Below are 21,986 nucleotides of genomic sequence, written 5' to 3'. Positions count from 1 at the left end.
GAGATCGAGCCCTAAACCCACGTTCAATGAAAGGTGTAGATATCAATAAATTGCCTGTTCACTGGATGGCAAACAAGAAGGCCTGGGTGACCACTACTATTTTTACAGAATGGTTCAACAAATGTTTCGTCCCAGAAGTCAGACGTTATATGAATTTGAAAGGTCTCGAATTTAAAGTTCTTCTGATTCTTGACAATGCACCCGGCCATCCTGTCTTGGAACACCCAAACGTACAAATTTTATTTCTGCCACCTAATACTACATCTTTGATACAACCGCTAGACCAAGGTATAATTGCGACAATTAAAACATATTACGTAAAACGAACATTCCAACACGTTTTGGACAAACTGAATGATGAAACACTAACAGTCATTGATGTGTGGAAGAAATTTTCAATTATGGATTGTATCAATCAAGTTGGATTAGCGTTAACTGAATTAAAACCAGCAACTTTAAATGCGTGTTGGAAAGCGGTTTGGCCACAATGTGTAAAAAGCAAAGATCCCATCATCCCTAATACGACCGAATTTCCCAACATCATTACAATGGCACACAAAATTGGTGGAGAAGGATTCGATGATCTATTGTTTGAAGATATTGATGAATTGTTAACCGACAAAGCCCTAAGCGAAGATGAAATATTAGAGGTTGTCCTTGGGACTCCTTATCCCACAGAACGTAGTGATAATGAAGAAAATGATCCTGTTCTAAATGCAGATTTAATAAAAGAAGGTCTGGAACTGGCTAGAAAATTAGGTAATCATTTTGTCAAACATGACCCTAATGAGGAACGCGCTGGGAAGTTTCAACGCGAACTGAAGTTGTTGACAGCCTCTTACAGAGAATTATATAACGGACTAACCAAAACACGAACACAACGATTAATAACTGAATTTGTTCGTAAAACCGGTGAAACATCAGCACCAGAGGAGATTCGTGCTGATTTTGCTGAAGAGATCACAGAAAGAATTTCATTAATAGAGGAAGAAGACGATGTCCACAACATTTCTAGTGATGGCAATGATATTCCAGTCGTACGCAAACGTATGCGCCGTTTATTATCAGAAAGTGGAAAATGAATAAAATCTTGTTATATGTAAAACAGATTTTTTTTGTTCATGAAGAATTTTTTTTCATTTCATATGCATACAAATTTATTTTAGTACATTTTAATTACATATTATTACATGTGTATTTTGTTGAAATAAAATAATAAGCTTAAAACGAATATTTTGTGTTTTTTTTTTAATTATTTTTACTGATTTTTTTAGATCCTGAACCAATCTTCTTTTCTTCCATAAATACAATGTCTTTTTTTACACGAATTTTTTTTACACGTATTTTTCAGGAACGTATCTATCGTGTAAAAACAGAATTAGGTGTATATGCATATACAGTGAAACTTCCCTTTAACGGACAGCCATGGGGAACGAAAATTTGTCCGTTAGAGAGAAGTGTCTGCTAACACTAAGTCTGAGGGAGAAAAAAAAAAAGAAAGAAAGAAAAATCGTTAAACGTTTAATGTAAAATTAAATTAAAATATATACAGATTTTGAACAATATTTTTGTAAATAATATATAATTACATACACAAGAGAAAGAAATATCGTTAAACGTTTAATGTAAAATTAAATTAAATTATATACAGATTTTGCACAATATTTTTGTAAATAATATACATACAATTGTGCTATGCATATTATGACTTTATCTTAAGAAAAATACATACAGTAATCACTTATTTTCTTCTGCACCTTCTTCCAGCTGATAATTTTGTTTTCAACATTTGTTTGGCATGAAGAAACCATCGAAAGTCCTTCAGTATCTTCTTCAGCGGTGAAAAACATTTTTAAACGATTGATTTGTATGAGCGCTTCTTATATTTTCATCGGTGGTTCGTCGTTAATATGTTCTTCGACAGAATGACCTCCTTCCATTTCTTCATCCTCGTGAGGAACTTCTTGAAAAATATCGATGATAATGTCATTGATATCTAGAGCACCATCTTCTGTAGTGAGGTTCGAGTCTATATCTTTGTAGCCAGGGTCACTTGTAGCAGAAGTATCGTGTATTATCAATAGATGTTGAAGTTCTTGTTCTTCTTGGTGCTCCACATTACTGTTCACAACTTCAATTTTTGCGTTTGAGAAGCCAGACTTTACAAAACAGTTCACAACAGTTTGTTTTCTAATTGCATTTACTGAAGAGGAAATCCATTGAATCGTATCTAGGATGCTGAGTTTCTTTGCAAGGTCACTCGCACATGTTACATCGTTCATGTTTGCAATGAGATGTCTTAAAACACGTTTTCTGTAGTAAAGTTTAAAATTTTTTATTATCCCTTGATCCAAGGGCTGACACTCTGCAGATGTGTTTGGTGGCAGAAAAACGATTTGAATGTTGGACAATTCAATGTGCAGGTGAGATGCAGCATTATCCATGAAAAGAATAATTTTTCTGTTTTGACGAATCATGTTTTGGTTAAAGTGACTTATCCATTCGCTCATGATATCTTGTGTCATCCACGCTTTTTTATTAGACTTCCAGTCAACATTCAAAAGATTCAACTTTATGCCCTTGAAACAACAAGGATTTTGTGGTTTTCCTATAACAAGAGGTTGTTCAAAGTCTACTAGCATATTTGTACACAATAGTACAGTCAAGCGTTCCTTAGAAATTTTTCCACCCTGGCACTTTTCGTTTTTTAGACTCATTGTTTTTTCAGGAAGAGCTTTAAAAAACAACCCTGTTTCATCACAGTTGTAAATATTCTTAGCTTCAAAATCACGACATAAATCTTCCAATTTGATGGTCCACTCTGTTACAACCCCAGTATCAACAGATCCACCTTCACCACTTACGGTTTTTCCAAAAAATTTTATGCCGAGTTTTGAACTTGTCTAGCCATCCCACAGAAGCTTTGAACTCATTTACTCCCATAGATTTCGCAACCACCAAAGCCTTTTCCCTAATAATAGGCCCATTAGATGGAGGAGGACAGAAATTGTCTTTCAGCTGACTGACCTGTTTCTATGTTATTTTACATAATTTAATACCTCCAATTTGAGGCCAACAGTGCCCAAAATCTTTTGCTTTATATCCATATCATAAGGACTACAAGTTTATAACCAATTAAAAATACTGTACTGTACTGCATGCAACAGAGCAATGGGCTGAGATTTTTTCTTTCTCCACTAGTGATTGTTTTATAGAAGGGATTTATTGATTACTGGTATTAGAAATCATGCATATGATCAATCAAATGATTTCTAATACCAGTAATTTGGATTGATTGTGTTATGTTAAGATCTGCAGATTTACATATGCAGATCTTAGCAAGAAGAAGCAAAGTTTTGTGTTTCCGGGCATCTCATATATTGAAGGTAAGGTAAAGCTACTAGTAATTCTCTGTAATCCGTTTCAGAAAAATGTGTGTTTTTTTTTTGGATAATAAAGGACAATAAAGTTCTAAGTTCTAGTGAGACACATAAGACCTCACCAGCATGTGTTAAGCAATAACCAGAGGATGGCTCACCTTCTCCTGCAGTGTTCCACCTAGGTGCATATCCATAAGCTAATAGAATTGATACTCAATAACACTACTGTTCCATGCTAACCAATGTTTTGCTAACTATGAATTACTATATATGTAATAAAAAATTAAATAATTTTACTTTTATAAAATAAAATTAATATAGGTTATCAAATATATATTTGTTTTTTGCAGAATGATGTCACGAGGAGATCACTAATGCCTTACATGCATTAAATTAATTCTAAAAAGAAAGCATTAAATATGAATCATCGGTTACCATCACTGAAGTGTAAATTTAAACTATATATTAATTTCAGATTTTTTATTTTAGTTATTTTATTTTATTTTTTTCAATCAGTAGGTGTGCCACTAGCAAGAGCTGTGCATGGGTTGTGCTGCAGGGTTGGCTACCACCCTCTGCAATACAGTCTAATCTTAAAAAAAAAAAAGCATGCATTTAGTATACATTCAGATTATAACACTAACACTTCAGGGGAATTTTAGGGCATGTTTTCCAGGAAAAGAAATGCACCTTGTGGCAAATATGGAAATAGGTACCTCAAATAATCTTTGAATAAATATAGGGTGGTTGTGATGTCCTTTTCCACTTTTAAAAATTAATAATGAAAGTTATCAAAAAATATTTTTCTGCTTTATTGTAATCAGTATAGTGGGATTTTTTCAAAACAATAAAAAAAACTGTTTAAAATTTGACCGGGGGGGGAGGCAATTTAATCCCTCCAAAAAACGAATTAGCTTTTGCATTCATTATAAAAAGGAATGGGTCTGGAATTGGAGAATTCCAGTATTTGTTTGTGGTCTTATTGTCAAGATAAAAAGCTTGAGGCAATAACCCTAACTTAAGTAACCAGGTCTAGTCAAGTTCACTTTAAAATACTGCCTAAAGATGAAGCACTTTTAATTAAACTTTACTGCAAGAATGGCAACAGTGCTATTGCAGTTCTTAGAGCACATCAAGGCAGAAAAATATCTTAATGCTTCCTTGTTTGAAAAGAACTATATTAAATATTATAAGGCATTTCAAAGAGGCGCCTCCATAGCCAGGTGGGCAGGAGCAGCAGCGCGTAGCACACGCTTCTTGATTAGACTGGGGTTCGAGGCCGCGACCACCAAATACAGAGGATGCGGAAAGGTCAGAGAATGACCACCGCATATCCCCGGGGCAATATGGCCTTAGTTGCTAATGCTCCTAAAAACCAAATAACAAACAAACAAACAGCATTTCAAAGAAGATTACCTAACTCCTAAACCTAGAAGTGGTAATCCATTGGCATTACATAAAGAACTGATGAGGTGCAATAACAAGTCTGATCAAATTCACTGAGATTATCTAGTGCCTGCCATATATCTCATGTGACTGGTATTTCCTGGAGCATGGTACAACAATTACATTGACTGGAACTACAAGATTATCAAAGCTGTCGTGAATTTACCTGTTGGCTGATTAACAAGACTGCACAAATTCCAGAATGGTTATTTAATGTCCTGTGGACGAAGCACACTTTCATAATGATGGATCTGTGATAGGCATAAAATGTCAAATTTGGGTTAGAGAAAACTCTCATATGCACTGAGGACTCATCCCACCCATTAAAGGTTATAGTTTGGTGGATTATGCAGTGTGTACATGCAATTATTAATTACTGGGCCTTTTTTCTTTGAAATCATTAACAATCAAGGGTATTTTGAGACATGCACAATTAACAGCATGCTTTATCTTAATATACTATAGACCAAAATTATCTCAGAGATTAACAAATGTGGTCAATGGAAACAATTTTTATGTAGAATTGTGCTGCACCCCACATTGACAATAATCAAATAGTTCCTACAAGAAACCTTCACAGAAGAGAAAATCATTTGCCATTTTATCTTCTTTCTCTTCAACTCTTTCAGATTTGAAGGTAGCTGTGGAGTTTGCTTGTCAATAAAGATCAGAGAAAATTTTAATTTTGTATTCTTTTTCTAAATTAATCACTTTTGTGCACCTCCTTGTGAGCAAATCTAGAAGAATGAACATACTTAAACATCAAATATATATATAGTTACTTTGGCAGATGCATATTTAAAGGACTTAGATTTTCTGTGGCAAGATATCATTGGAACATTCCCCTAGCCTTGCTTTGAGCTTTTTTTTTTTTTTTCTCCCTTTATGTTGTTGTTGTGCATTCTGAGCAACATTAAGATTTTGGTGGAAACTGTGTAGTTGTTCTGGAAATTGCAATTACTGCTGCATGGATACTACCTGCTGTAATGTAAGTCACTGCATTATTGATGGGTTCCTGGCTGATTCTTATAATGTAAAGAATGGTGACTTCACCACAAGAAAGTCCATCCTCTATTTTGTTTGCACATTATACTGACATTCCACAAAGTAGGGCCCTCATTTGCTTTAGATATGTTTCCTGCAAACAAAGGCAAACTGGTTTGTGCCTATGGTACAGTGCCTTGATATCATTAAAATACCATCAGAAACCACGGCAGCTCCACTATATCAATTTAGCCATTATTTAGAAGCCAACTCAGCACTTTAGAAGCTAACCAATGCCACCATCAATGCCAAAGTTGATGGAGCCATTAGTTGACATTATGAAGCGCTGAGTGTTTATTTATTAATTAAATTTTTTTTTTTTTTTTTTTTGGGAGTGGATAGATGCTATTCTGGGTCTATTTTTTCCTCTGTAATGAGTTCTAAGGCTGAGTCATCTGGTACCTCCTTCACCTCACCATCCATTTTCTTTTTTCTTGTTACAAGAGGCACTTCAAATTTCTGTGGTTTTCTTTTACCATTTAGTTTTCTTAAAAGTGGAATGCAAGGAAATATTAATATGAGTGGAAGCTGACGGGTTTTCTGTGCATATTTGTGCAAGTTTAAAAAATAGCATGCAATAGGAATAAATGGCTCTTCAGGTGGAACAGTAATTTCAGCTTGTGTTTTGATGGAACATCTCCCTGCAACTTTCTCAGCATATGAAAATTTTACTGCTATTTATCTATTTCACCACTTTTCTGGTATGATATCTTCAGCTTTGCCTTTACTCTTTGTATCTCTTTTTCATTGTTCCACTACTAGTATGTTTGAGAGTTTGAAATTAACACGTATGTTTTAGAGCTGAACATAATGTAATTCCATGATGCTTTGCACCACACTGAGCATATGGAAAAGCACCATAACAAGTAATTTGTGACTGTGCATACTTCTAGAGCTTACAGAGCTTCTGGTCACATATATTGTGCAGTCAAAACATTATGATCACCCCATGTTTTAGCAATTGGCAGTTCCTCCCTGCATGGTAGCATGTGGTCCATATGAAGTACTTATTCAACATGGACAATGGATGTAAGATAGATTTTAAATTGTCAGGTAAGTCGAGGGCTGGCAGTATTATGGAAATTGCGAATCTTGTGGTGGCTCTGCCAGTTGGCTTTTGACGCATTCAGGGCTTATTCATCTGTCTTGGATTTATCTTTTTTTTTTGGGGTGGGGGGGGGAGAGTATGGATGCTGTCACCCATTTTTCGTTCCTCTATCAAATTGCCAGGTGTTGGTTGAGCACTGGCAGTATTATGGAAACTGTAAATCTTGTGACAGCTGTCAGCTGGTTTTGGTTTTCAAAGTTTCAGGGCTTTTTCTACTCAGTCTGGGATTTATAATTTTTTTTGGGGAAATATGGATGCTGTCCTGTGTCCATTACTTCCTCCTCAGAGTTCCAAGAACACAACTGTCTGTGTCTGTAACATCATTGACCTGAATATCCATCTTTTATTGTATTAGTTAAGTCCTTTACCACTGGGTTTTGGTAGAGGGGATGCAGCAGGGGGGTACTGATGTATGAATAGCAGCTGATTGGCACCTTTATGTGAGGGGGTTTTTGTGAGCTTAATAAATAGAATCAGCAATTGGAGTTGTTGTTGTTTTGGTTTTTAGGAGCATTAGCAACTAAGGCCATATTGCTCCGGGGATATGCGGTGGTCATTCCGACCTTTCCACATCCTCCGTATTTGGTGGCCATGGGCTCGAACCCCGGTCTAATCAAGAAGCGTGTGCTACGCACTGCTGCTCCTGCCCACCTGGCTACGGAGGCACCAGCAATTGGAGTAAATGGCTGTTTGGGTTTCAATAGAACATCACCCTGCAACCTTCTTCTGAGCATATGAGTTTTGTTGCTATTTATAGGTTTCACTGCATTTCCTGCTTCCTGATATATGTTCATCTGTGCCTCAAATCTTTGTATTTCCTTTTCTTCCTTCCATTTCTGGCATGCTTGAAAGTATGCAGGGAGGCAGTTAACACATAAGGGTTTTATGGCTGAATGCAGTGTAATTTTATTTGGCACCACATTCGGCATATACAAGAACACTGAGGCAGGTCATTTGCAAATGTTCATATTTCTGGCACTTGAAAAACCTTATTAGAGTTAGATACATATGACATGCTCACTAAAGTGTTCACTTTACTACCTCTTCTTGTCTGTGCGGAAATTGGAGGTCCATAATTGCAGTACAGCTTCAATTTCAAGGAGTTTGTTATGTGTATGCATTTGCCACTGAAGTGTCCATCGTTCCTTACATATATTTCGTATATGCATTTTGTAATCACTGAACGGGACCAGAAAATTCATTGGGCTGTGCTGGATGGATGCTTGGCAGCAACATCTGCAATTTTGTTTCCTGGTATTCCAGTATGGCCTGGCGGCAGAAGACAACCTTTTGATGATGATCTCTGAGATGAATCAACTCTGATCTGATGAGCTGTAGTAATGGATGAGTAGTTGGGGAAATCTTTTGCATTGCTAATAGGGCACTTTGCAAGTCTGTGTAGATTATACTCTTTTGGATTGAGAGATGGAAAATGTTTTCCAGAGCAACCTTTATGGCATATAATTCAGTGGTGTAACTACTGCATTCTGTTGGAAGTGATGCAGTAATGGTAGTGTCGTGGAATGCCGCTGCTGCACCTGTTCCACTCTTGGACTTCGATCCCTCAGTATATATTTTAGCGAAGTCAGGATAACATTGTATATGTGCAATGTGCAGCTGTTGGATGTTAATACCCATTAAAGAGTGTTTTCCCCATTGGTGGAAATAATTGTCACAAGACAGCATGATGACAGACCATGGAGGAATGTGATCTATAGGTTCTTGGTGGACTTTATTGAGTTGTATATTCTAGTTTTCTGCTAGTTCCATTAACCTAATACCTGCAGGCCTAGTTGATTGTGGTTTGTTTCTATAAAAGGTCATGAGTTGCGGATCATTAAGTATTGACCAATTAGGATGGGTCGACTGGCTTTGAATCTTGGTTGCATAGTTCAGTAATAACATCTTTCTTCTGATCTTTAGAGGAGCTTCATAGGCTTTGACATACAGACTTTGCACTGGAGATGTTCTGAATGCACTTAGGGCTATTCTAACAGTTGAATAGGGTTGGAGCGAGATAAAGCACTTTCCCTAACAGAATCGAAGATAGGCGCATCATAGTCCAGTCGAGATCTGATTATGGATCTATATAAGTGAAGCAAGATGTGACGATCTGCTCTCCAGGTTGTTGCTGATAAGGCTATGAGTATGTTCATTTTTTTTTGACAAGCTGTCCGGAGATGTTCAATGTGTTTTTGATAGTTTAACTTGCTGTCAAAAATTAAGCCAAGCAGACAAATACTATTTTGTAATTGGAATAGGATGGTTGTCCAACTGGAGTTCAGGGTCAGGATGCATTTTACGGATGGTACAGAAGTGAATGGCAGTCGACTTCTGGCTGGATAGTCTGTAACCGTTTTGTATCATCCAAATCTGGATCTGATTTATTGATATCTGCAATTGTCTCTCAATATAGTTCATGTTTTAGAGTGGCAGTAGATTGTGAGACCATCGGCATAAAGATATGAGTCCACTGTTTCTGGAAGGAGTTCAGTTAAGTGATTAATTCTAATTGCGAATAGAGTGTGCTGAGAATGGATCCTTGAGGGATTCCTTCTTCCTGGACAAAGTTTTTAGAGAGAGTTCCCTGATAACTAACTTGAAAGGATCTTTGTTGTAGGAAATTTTGGATAAAATATGGCAGATTTCCTCTCAGGCCAAGAGAATGTAGATCCTTTAAGATGCTGAAACGCCATGTGGTGTAAAAGGCTTTCTCAATATCCAGACAGGCCACAATGAGATGCTCTTTTTTGATGAATGCATTTCAGATGTTTTCTTCGGCTTTAATCATAAGGTCCAATGATGATCGATTTTTTCTGAATCCAAATTGATTGTTACTGATCAAATTTTGGGACTCAAGATACCAAGTCAGACGCCGATGAATCATTTTTTCGAGGGTTTTTTCTCAGACAGCTGGTATGTGAAATTGGTCTGTAATTATGAGGAACAGAATAGTCTTTACCAGGTTTTAGGATAGCCAGTACATAGGAATGATGCCAGGAGGTTGGGAATGTATGTTCAGTGAAGATTCGATTGAAGAACATCAGCAGTGATGAGTGTGATTTTGGATCAAAATTTTGAGCATTACATAAAATATCCCATCAGGACCACCAGCACTGTTCCTTGTGTTGGTAAGAGCATGCTGCAGTTCAGCCATGGTGAATGGTTGATTATATGTTAAGTTAAATTCAGTTTGGTTTTTCAGTTCCATCTTTAATTTTTTGAAATGATTGGTCATAAGCAGTTGAGGAGGACAACTGAGAAAATACAGATTCTAGTGCATTTGCGATTTCTGCAGAAGTAGAGAGTTCCTGTCCATTCCAGTTAATTAGTGGAGTAGATGTTGGAGGAAATTTGCCACTTAACAGTTTTATCTCATTCCAGATCAGTCTGATGTCTGTATTTTTATTAACTGAGGAAGCAAATTTATCCAAGGTTCTTTTTTTTGCTTTTCATCTGATATAACAGGCTCTTGCTCTAAGTTACTTATAATTAATAAGATTGGAAGTGGTTGGATGTTTGTGGAATTGATTCCATGCTTTGTTTTTCTCTTTTTTTTTGCATTGTGTCACTTTTCATTCCACCAATAATTTAATTTTCACCTTTTCCTGACTTGGTATTGTGGAATGGCAGCATTCCACATGTGGAATGGGATCTATCCAGTTATATTAAAGGAGACAGCAAAGGAAGTAAGCAAACCCTTAGCCATAATTATGAGAGCTTCCTTGGACTCAGGTGAGGTACCCATGGACTGGAGATGTGCAAATGTGACCCCAATTCACAAAGGAGGATCAAAGGCTGACACAAGTAATTATAGACCTGTGAGTTTAACTTCTGTTCCCGGAAAATTAATGGAGGCACTGGTTAAAGAAGCACTGCAGGATCATCTAGACAAGACTTCAGTTATAGCTCGGACACAGCATGGTTTTGTTAAGGGGAAGTCTTGCCTGACCAATCTGATTGGATACTATGATACAGTCACAAAAGAACTGGATGCGGGGAATAACTTTGATATTATATACTTGGATCTTAGAAAGGCTTTTGATACTGTTGCACATGGAAGACTGCTGCACAAATTGGAGCAGTGTGGCATTAGAGGCAAATTGCTGCTATGGATAAAGGGGTGGTTGAGGGGGAGAAGACAGAGAGTGGTAATCAATGGACACTGCTCATCGTGGACTAATGTTATTAGTGGAGTCCCTCAGGGTTCAGTATTGGGTCCATTATTGTTTTCTGTATTTATAAATGATATTGATGATGGTATATCAAGCTTAATGTCCAAGTTTGCAGACGATACGAAGGTTGGCAGGGTTGTCAAGGACACTACTGACACTATGCTGCTGCAACAGGATCTGGAAAGGTTGAGCAGATGGGCTGAGAGGTGGCAAATGAAGTTTAACATTGACAAATGTAAAGTACTACATATGGGAAACAGCAACCTCAGAGCAATGTATCAACTCTGTGGTACTACACTGACAGTGGTAGAGAATGAAAAGGACCTGGGGGTGGTTGTGCAGGCAGATATGAAGTTCTCTGAGCAGTGCAGACGGGCTGCAAGAGTAGCTCATGGAGTATTGTCAATGATATATAGGAATTTTTCTAGCAGGGATAAGGAGGTGATTATTCCCTTGTATAAGGCAATGGTCAGACCACACCTAGAGTACTGTATACAGGTCTGGAGGCCTCATTTCAAGAAGGATGTAGAGCTGCTGGAACGAGTACAGAGAAGGGCAACAAGATTAGTGAATGGAACAAAGGCTCTTATGAAGAAAGGCTTAAGTTTTGCAAATTAGCAAATTACAGTGTCTGGAGACTAGGCACCAGCGAGATGATCTGATAGAGGTGTACAAAGCCTTGAATGGTTTGAGCATGCTCAATGCTGATGGGATTCTCCCTCTTGCTCAGAATAATCACCTGAGAGGGCATAAATTCAAATTGAGGAAAGACAGATGTAGGATAGACGTGTGGAAATTTGCCTTTAGCCAGAGGGTGGTTGGTTGGTGGAACAGACTTCCATCCCTTGTCGTGGAAGTTGATAGCCTAAATAAGTTTAAGGTTCAGCTGGACAGGTATTTGGAAGTGGTTATTTTTTTTTTTTTTGGCTGATGCTGCATAAGCTTGTTTTCTTGCATCAAATGCCTCTACTAATGCTATGGTTTTGATTTTTCTTTTCAGGGAAAAGTGGGACGTCCTGATTCATTACTATTGTCGATATTATCTTCTGCATGTATTTCAAGCATTTCTTATTGACTGATAGTATCATCTGTATCCATGCTTGTTTCGCCTAAACAGGATACGATCTTTGTAAATTTTCTGCGATCTGACAATGCAGAGGTCTCTGGGATGGAATTGTGAGTGGCGTATTATTGCTTTGGTCTACTGAATTTAGTTTAGATGGATACTGGACTGAGAGTACTGCTCGAGTCCAGTCTGATATTGATATTTTTGGAGAGATGGATACTTCTGTCTGACATGCCACTGATTCGTGTCTGTAAATAGTAGAAGCATAAGTGTGTTTTGGTATATTTAAGTTGACCTGTTTTTTCGCTTCTTGGTAAGAGACTTTATTTTCAATTTTATATTTTTGTATTTTTTTCCCTATCTACCATAGTTCACAATCTTTGTAGTAAGCTAGATGCTTGCCACTACAATTAGGACAGTGTGGGGTTGGAGTCTTGCATTCTGCTTGCGTGTGATTTTTGCACCCGCAGTTCAGACATATAGTATCTCCATGGCATGCTGTCTGAGAATGGCCAAACTTTTGACATTTATAATATCTAAGTGGATTTGGGATATATGACCTAACGTGGCAGTTCAAGTAACCTGCTTTGACAGAACCTGGTAGATTTGGAGTACCGAAAGTTAAGATTATGTTTCACGTAGGAGTTAAGTTGCTTCTTTTCTGATCAAGATTTGTTTTGCATAAGACACATTTTGATCTTTTAGCTCCTGGACCATTTCTTCCTCAGAAACGTTTAATAGATCCCATTTGGAGATCACTCCCTTGGAAGAGTTCAGTGTGTTGTGTGGGGTGACTTGTTAGTTATTGTTGTTTGTTATTTGGTTTTTAGGAGCATTAGCAACTAAGGCCATATTGCTCCGGGGATATGTGGTGGTCATTCTCTGGCCTTTCCGCATCCTCCGTATTTGGTGGTCACGGGTTCGAACCCCGGTCTAATCAAGAAACGTGTGCTATGCACTGCTGCTCCTGCCCACCTGGCTACGGAGGCAACGTGGGGGTGACCTGAATCAGTATTCCACTTAAAGAAGTTAGTTGTAATAGTAACTCAGAATGTCTTGAGCGAGATGTCTCTATCAGTAAATCTCCTGATTGGAGATGTTTGCCCATTTTTGGTGAACCTGCCGCATTTTCTAGACATCTCTGGATGATGAAAGGGGAGAGCTTGGGATGACAAAGAATGTACTATGAGCAAAGCTGGAGATTCCTGTTTCCTTGTTTTTAAGTCTCTTTGAAAGAGAGAATTCATGGTCAGTGTCATTGTCATGTTGAGAACTCTTAGGCTCTAAATGTGGAAATACACCAGTTCCCATTTCTGCTCCTTTTAGTTCTGAGGGATGGATTTTCTCCCATGTTACTGGCCCCTGTGGAGGCAGGATCAAGTGATCAAGTGGTTATTGAAGTTAGTAGAGTGGTTAGTATTTGATATGAAGACTAAGAAAAGAAAGCTGGATTCCCTTTCTGGGTTCTTACTTCTGACTTTGCAAGCAAAGAACCACTTGATGTGAACAAAAGAGGAGAAAAATCACACGAGAAAAGAAATAAAACTATATTGTTTTCAAAGAGCACTCTATAAATTACACAGAAAAAAATGCTTGGCACTTGGGGCCTCAGTGAGTTGCGGCTGTTACCCTTGCAATTTTAATTAAGAACAGATCTCCTCTTCAGACACTTCAAGAAGATCTGATTAAGACATTACACCATGAAACGAGCTGAGCATCTTATGGAGATTTTACCATGACTAATATCCCCCCAAATAGAGGTGGCTTGGAGGAGCTGTTCTGAGTGTTTTTTTCGTATTTTGTTTTGATGAGGATGTTCTGAGAATGCAGCCTTTTGACAGATTTGGGTGTTCTGCCAACCACTCCAACCTTTCTGGATAAAGAAGGGTGACATTTTCTCTATGAGCTTCTCAATTGCAATTATCAAAAATATAAGTGGTGAACCTAGATTACTGGTGGTGTCTTCTAGATATGTTTTATTTTCTGAGCCTTTTTTAAGTGGTGTTAGTATGCTTATTTTTGTCATTGTATTAAAGTAAGGACTATTCTAGGGTCTCAGAAGAAAGATTTTGATTATTAGGATTAATGAGAAATTTTATTTATTTCAGTGCCCAGGCTTCCTGCCCACCATGGAGCCCAATGGGACACCCATCACACCTGTACCTCCACCAGCCTAAATCTTGTCACTTAGACCAACCATGAGGGTTGATGACATGGCTTCAGCCAGGTGAACCCACTAGCCAACTGATCCTGGGTGAGCCATCCCAGGACCACCCATCTTGTTGAAGCTCCCCCCACCAATGACCAGAATAACCTTTTCAAGTGTCCATGGGTTGCAGCACACAGCAAATATGCTGGATTCCTATGGTTGTTGCCTGGACCCTAGGCTGTGGGCACTGAATCACATGATGCTAGCCTGAAGAACCAGCACCATCACTGGGTGGTCCCATCATCATGTACAGGTGCTCACATTGAGGGGTAATAAGTGGAAAACCAGTAGTGAGATTGCACAAATTTTTGGCATGCATAAAATTATAGTTAGTTAACAGTTGGCTATGATTTGTGAGGGGAGTGAAATCAGAAGCAGCAGAGAAAGTGAGTGCAATATAAAGTGAAATCTTCACTGAGCACTGGGTAAAGATTTCGCTATGTAATCATTTGCATTTGAAAGAAAGATTTGCCTCCCCATGAGTCCCTGCAAGAAAATAGCTCAAGCGTCAGGCATAGATGTACTGTCAATAACAGAATGCACAGCATGAATGAATGAAATGTATCCAGGAAGCCAGTAAAGAACTCTGCCATTGTTCAACACCGGTTTAAATTGTGGAAGTGTATACATTGGGATAAGGAACACATCAGCGTGGGAAAGTTGAACAGTGGCAAAGTTCTGTCCAGATACTCTAAAATCAATATTGTGCTTTGTAAGTCAGGTTCTATTTCAGATTGTATTAGTGTTATCCATATGGTTCAAGGAAACTCTAGACTTTTGCTATGCTGGCCAAAAAAAAAAATAAAATAATAAAATAATAAAAAATAATGGATAAATAATAAAATAAAATGCCCATTTGACTCCAGCTGTCAGTCTCCAATGGAAATAACTTATTCCAGTAATTAATAATAAATTACTGGCCAAAATAAAACTTCCTGCAGTCCAGGCTAAAACTTTCCTCCACTTCTGGAATCATTTATAACAGTGAATCCATCCTCATTTATTTTATTTTTGCCTCTGAAAGCCTTGTAATAATTTCTCTAAGCTGTCTAGTTTCCAAGAGCTCTGTAACTCACATTTCAGTTGTTTCTCATATGGGTACCTTTTGTTAATCTCATCAGGTGCATTCCCAGTCTTTGAACCCTTTCAAAAAGTGTGATGTCTTGTTTAAGGTACCTGAGCACAGTATTCCATGTGTGGTCATACAACTGCCTTATACAGTGGGATTATGATCTCTCTCTTATCCCTACACATAAATGTACAATAAATCATTGATAGGACACCATGTGCCTTCCTTGTTGTCTGTCTACACTGAAAACGTTCATAACAAGTGTTATGTTGCTTCACTCAAATAATTTTGTCGTTTCTGTATTTCTGAAACCAAGATTAATGAAGCAGCTATCAGGATGATTAATGATCATCCTGATTGCTTACAAAAAAAGATGATTCCTTCAGGAAGGGACCTCTTTGGTAGTTTGTCATAAATTTTTTAGAATGATATGATATATGAAATATATGATACCCTGCCATCATACAGAGTTGGGTAATGACTTCATACAGACCATTGTCTTGGCCTGGAAATTTAGCTGATTTTAAATCCTATCAAAAACTCGTAGCTGGTTTTAAAGCTAGGGGAAAAAAGGAAATCCATATACAGGTGACCCCCGCTTAACACTGATAATTCGTTCCGAAAAACAGAGTGCTAAGTGAATCCGCGCTAAGCGAGCGCTGCATTCCCATAAGGTAACATGTATTTTTGAGTTGCGGTCGGTGCCATAGATATTTCTTAACAAATAATAAACGTAGTGAAAAGATGCACAAATTTCGGTCAAAATATTTAATATTCAAATATTTGTACATATAAAATATTCTGCATTACATACGTATATAATTATGTGGTAACTACTTACGTATCAAAATTAAACTTAAAATTCCAATTAAAATCATGAAAAATGTGTCGATTTTGGGTTGTATTTTGGCCCTCTTCCTGGTAAACTAAAAGGGGTTTTAATTTTAAATCCCCCGCAGCGTTACCACCCAACAATAAAGTCAACCAATCGTTCACCACTTTGAAACCTGGCATGTTTTTTTCTTCTTTCAATATGAAACTTCTTTTAGGCATTTGATTCCAAAAAAGTCCTGCTTCATGTATGTTAAAAACTTGTTGAGAAGTATAACACAATATCCCTCTTCAATAATTTTAACAAGTTCTTTTTTGAAAGTTTTGGCTCCTTGATCTGCAAGTTTTAAATGGTTCTGCTTTTCTTTTTTTTTTTTTTTGGTGAATTTTCTTCAGATCATCATAGGCTAATCTCTCTCTCTCTCTCTCTTTCTTTTTTTTTCTTTTTTATAATATTTAACTTTTCCCACTGCTAAAATTAATTCTTTATTTTCTATAATTGTTCTTACAGTTAAACTTGCCAGTCCTAAATTATGGCACACATCTGTTGTCGTTGACCGGAATCGATTCGCTTCAAAACGTCTCATTTAATTTTCAAATTCAGTCTTTTTCTTACATTTATAGTCTTTGTACTGCGTCCACATGTTGTTACTTTTTCATTCTTATCCGTCATTATTAACTCTTCGAAAATATAACTGCATTGGTTGCATTAATTATGATACAATGTTCGAGTAAACTGTCCGTTACGCACAATGTCTAATACTGTACTGAGTGCTGACTAGATTTCGGATAAATGCACATAACGCAAATATCAAGCAATATACTTGATCATTTTTAAAATGTTGATCTCAGAACTATGCAACAAGTCAATTTACAATTAAATTAGAATGCGAGAAAATTTTCACTCAGCTTGGGAAAATTTCTCAAATTGGCATGGGAAATGTTTTAATGCTGTTTTGCTATTCATTTTCAAGATATCGACTCCATCAAATGAAACGATTTCGTTAAATATGCCAAAAATGCAATTTGTAAAAGAGCATTATAGTCAGATACGGGTTATAATATAAGAACAGCATTATAGCGAATCAGTGTAAAGTGAACTCGTTATAAAAAGGGCCTGATGTACCAAAGTCCATTTGACTGAAGCTCTTGTAATCATCTGACACCATGGTATTCCTATTGAAATACTGCAATATTCAGTTGATTTCATACCTAAGAGAAGCGCATGAATTATCCAACCAAAAGGCTATTTGTAGATGTATTAAATATAGAAATATTGCAGTTTCACTTTTTTGCAATTTTTTACTTTAAAAATTTCCCTTAACAAACAGGACCTAAGTTAACCCAGCAGCTCGTTAATTTAGGTTCTGTGCCCAAAATGTAGCAAAATGGTGGTAGGTCACCTGATGGGTGCCAATATTTTTAAAATTACAAACTTTAAAACATGTTGTGTGTTTTACACTTTTTATTTAAAAAAATATATAAATATATACACTGGTATTCAAAGAAAGTGCATCACCTAGGAATTTTACATTTCTAACCCTTTTTTGAAATGGTACGTTACCTTAATTAATGATTAGTATCACAAATAGAAATATAAACAAAAGATATTTATTAATAGTTAAGGCAAAGCTAAGTCATATTTGACAGGTGCTCTCAAAATATTCCAAAATGAGCATTTGCAACCGTTATACAACAGTTTTGGTAAACACGACAATTATGGCTGAAATGTTATCAGAAGCCCTCAATTTGCTTCAGTTCATCAATTTAAATAGAAAACAAAATGAAAAGTTCACCGGGGCAAAGTAATATTTAGTTGAACTGCCTCTGGCCCTGATGGCAGCACACTGTCGAGGTATTGACAAGATCAATTTCTGAAGATAATCAACTGATAGTTCAGGGAGGGTCATTGGTTTCTTTCTAGCAACTGCAGATTCCACACGATGCCAACAGTTCTCTATAGGATTCAGGTCCAGGCTGTTTCATGGCCAGCTAAGAGTTGTAATGGACCGTTCTTCCAAACATTCTTTCACCTGTAACAAATGTAAACACATTACTGTCGAACCTCTAATGCAGAAATGAAGCTAAAGTAACTACAGAAGTGCCTACTTACACTTTTCGTTATTCACATTTTCCCATCACCTGTAATAGTACTCTTTCTTCGTGGCAAGGAGCAGAGTTGTCCTGAAAGATGCAGTTACTTGGCAGGTTGAAATGGTCTCTATTGGTTGGGAGCAATTTGCCTTCCAATATAGCCGGGTATCCATTGCCATTTATGGAACCTTTTATAAACTGCAGGTGACTTACTCCGTGATACAAAATGTCCCATATCATTGGCTGGTAGGGAATTTCATTGTAGACACCATACAGTCTGGATGGTATTCTTCACCACGTCTACAGTGAATCGTTTGTCTCCCATCAGAGTCATGTAGGTCGAATTTCTTCTCATCCGAGAAAATAACTGACTTCCACTGCTCGGAGGTCCATTTGACATGCTTCTTACACCAAATTAATTGCGCCTTTTTCATTTTTTGTGTGAGGAGGAGGAGGGGCTTCTTCTTAGGATGACGGGCTACAAGTCCATTTTTGAAGAGGTGTTTTCTGACTGTTACTGCACTTGCTACCATTCCTGTATGTTCTTCCCATTCTCTTTTCAGCCCAGACGAAGAAGCTTTATGGTTTTTAAGGCATAAGTGCTTCAAAACGCAGTCCTGTTCTGGTGTAGAGACTCATTTGCATCCGGTTCTTTTTTTTCCTATCAGCAGAACCAGTACTCTTGAGTTTGGAAAGAAATCTACTCACTGTCGACTGATTACAAGACACTCTATAAGCAATATGATGGGAAGAACATCCTTCCCATCACCTGTAATAGTACTCTTTCTTCGTGGCATCAACTGCACGTAACTCGCCATCCTGACACAAGCAAGGAATGACTTCAACTCTTTCAGAGCGTGCTTATATAGCTGAAAGTAACAGCTGATGCAATATTACATCATCACCTATGCGTGTCAATTTCTTACGTGTAATATTATGGTATCACCTACACGTGTATTTCTTACATGCAATATTACGTCATCACCTATGTATTTCTTACAGATTGTGTGATGCAATCTGTAAGAAATATTTCCATATAGTTACGTTATTCAGAAGAAAATTACAATTTTAAGGGGTGATGCAATTTCTTTGAACACCAGTTTATATTAATTCTGCTGGAAAAAAATGTTTTAGACAAAATCTTACTTGGAAAAAAAAAAAAATGTTTTAGACAAAATCTTACTTGGAAAAAAAAAAAAAAATGTTTTAGACAAAATCTTACTTGGAAAAAAATGTTTTAGATAAAATAGAAACATCAGCCTCTTATTCTCTTCCATTTTCCAGTTTTAAAGATCACTAAGTGCATGAAATTTCAAACATGTACATGTATTTCTGCTTATTATGTATATAAATATTATTAAAAAAACATATTATATATGTTCAATACTATTAGTTACTTCTGGTTTTCAGGTTTATTTAAAAATTTGAAACTATGCATCTGCTTCCTGCAGTGTATGGAGAGAATATTGGGTTTTGTTTAATCGTCTTTACTCTGTAAAACAATAATAAATCCTTCAAAAATAACTAGGATAATGTGGATGTTTACTGAATTAGTGGGAAAAGAAAAACAAGTAACCTGAAACTTTAAACAAACAGTGTTGGCACTTGTCCGGCATTGCACTACTCTTCAAAAAACCAATTAGTTGCAAAGATGGCAGTGGGTAACCTGACAGGTTTCCCTCACATACAATTTCTCGATGAAAACTATAAAAAAAAATCTGAAACTACTGCAATAAAAGTTTAACTATGTTTAGGAAAGTAGAAATAATTTCAGATTTTTAATGGTTTAGTGTTCGCAATGATTAATGGTTAATGTAGCAACATTATCTGAGGGTCACCTGTCAGGTTATCCTCACCACTACTGCTGCTGGGTTAGCATATATATTTTCTACATAAACATGTTAGTACTGGTAAAGGCCTATAGAATGCAAGAGGCTAGGCTTTTGCTGGATTAGCCAAAAAAAATCTGTCTATACAACCAGGGGCATATTCAGGGGTGGGTGGAGAGGGAATATGCCCCCTTTAACCAAAAATTTGAAATTAAAGAAAAAGATACGCAGGAGGCATTCTAAAAAAAACTTCAAAGCCTGTTCGCCAAGCCCACTCCTTATGATGATACCTAGACCTGGTTGCTATCCCCCCCATTACGATGGTACCTGTATATGCCACTGTATACAACCGTATCCTTCTTATCGTATGCTTCTGAGTGCCAAAAGTACCAATTCAGTTTCTCCCTTAAAATTCAACCAAGTGTGTCAAACTCAGCCACCCACCCAGGAAGGCAGTTTTTCCAATGGTCAACAAAATACTGACCATACAAACTTCCATCTGTTAGCTTTCCTAAATAGTTTATATTTATCCCCTTTAGCTTTTGTGTGCCATTTCAATGTAAAAATTCCATCATCCAATTCCTACTCCCAGTGAACATAATAAAAAAAAGAAAATTAAATGAATTTTGAAGAAATATATATAGAATACATTACTTTCCAAATGACTACTGTTTCACTGATTGGGCAAAAATTTCACTGAATTGCTCTTAATTTTTCTATAACTGGCAAACTGATTTGTCTTCTAGGTCTTCTCCACAAGATGTGGAAGATCAGCATGCATAACTACTACTATTGCTAGCCATGGTATGCTTAATTTATAAACAAACACATTTTGTGCATGGACTGTAAGGACTTTTGAAAGTAATTCCCTGTATTCAATTCTTCCTAAAGGCTTGCTAGTGCAAGTTTAACTAATAACTAATGACATTTTTTGTAAAGGGGGTCTTACTGTATATATCACTGAACTAAATAAAAAAAATAATTGAACAGCTTACCCTGGACTCTTCAGCTAGCATTGCATTCATATCTTGATCACTAATTGCTTGCATTAACTTAATGTCTTGATAATATCTGAAACAACCAAAGCATCAATTTAATGACATGAGCATGAAGTCTGGTATTAGGAATTTGAAATATCATTTGTACTTATAAAATGTGTTACAATGACATTTTGATGATTAAAAATGGCTTCACAACTAAGATATTTTATAATATGCCAAATTAAAGTTTTTTTTTTAGTTTTCGATGGCATCTGAGTATATAAACTAAGAAAAAAAGAAAAAAAAAAAAAAAAGGGAGATGAAACAAAATACAAAAATAATCATGAGACAAATGAGTGTGTCAAATGTATTATCAAGTGCAAAAGTGCTGCTATATGATCATTGAGAATGCTCATCTGTACTGAAAAAGTAGAAATGTTAATATATTCAAATTGTAAAAAATAACAAAGGAAAGAACAATTTTTATCTACCAATTTTTAGGGTGGGTAAAAATAATAAAAGCTACTCACATACTGGGTTGCAAACACAAAGAAATAAACAAAAATCACTGTAGATTAAAAAGTTCGAGTTCAACCAGCCCAAATCCGGACGGCTCTATTCCATTCAAGTGCTGGAAAAGAACTGTCTGTAGATTGTAAATTGACCTATTGGCAATTCTTTGTGATCCTGCTCAGCTTCTGGATGTAATAGAGATGGAAAATGGTCCAGAGTGGATATCGGTAGATGGCATGCTC

General features: G+C 36.8%; 1 protein-coding gene across 2 annotated transcripts in view; it reads right to left on the bottom strand.

Annotated features, from left to right (window-relative positions):
• LOC150080687 (plexin-A2-like) overlaps nucleotides 1–21,986 on the bottom strand; it is a 1,379,917-nt gene that overhangs the window by 20,405 nt on the left and 1,337,526 nt on the right. For both annotated transcript variants that reach the window (XM_090381876.1, XM_090381877.1), the window contains one exon: nucleotides 21,247–21,322. In XM_090381876.1, the coding sequence (XP_090238002.1) occupies nucleotides 21,247–21,322 (76 nt within the window). The remainder of the gene's footprint in view (nucleotides 1–21,246; nucleotides 21,323–21,986) is intronic.

Source organism: Mastigoproctus giganteus, chromosome 9, assembly GCF_048544385.1.
Source record: "Mastigoproctus giganteus isolate SK-2022 chromosome 9, ASM4854438v1, whole genome shotgun sequence".
NCBI classification, from domain to species: domain Eukaryota; kingdom Metazoa; phylum Arthropoda; class Arachnida; order Uropygi; family Thelyphonidae; genus Mastigoproctus; species Mastigoproctus giganteus.
The sequence above is the reverse complement of the archived record's forward strand: the minus strand, read 5'-3'. Positions and strand labels throughout refer to the sequence as shown.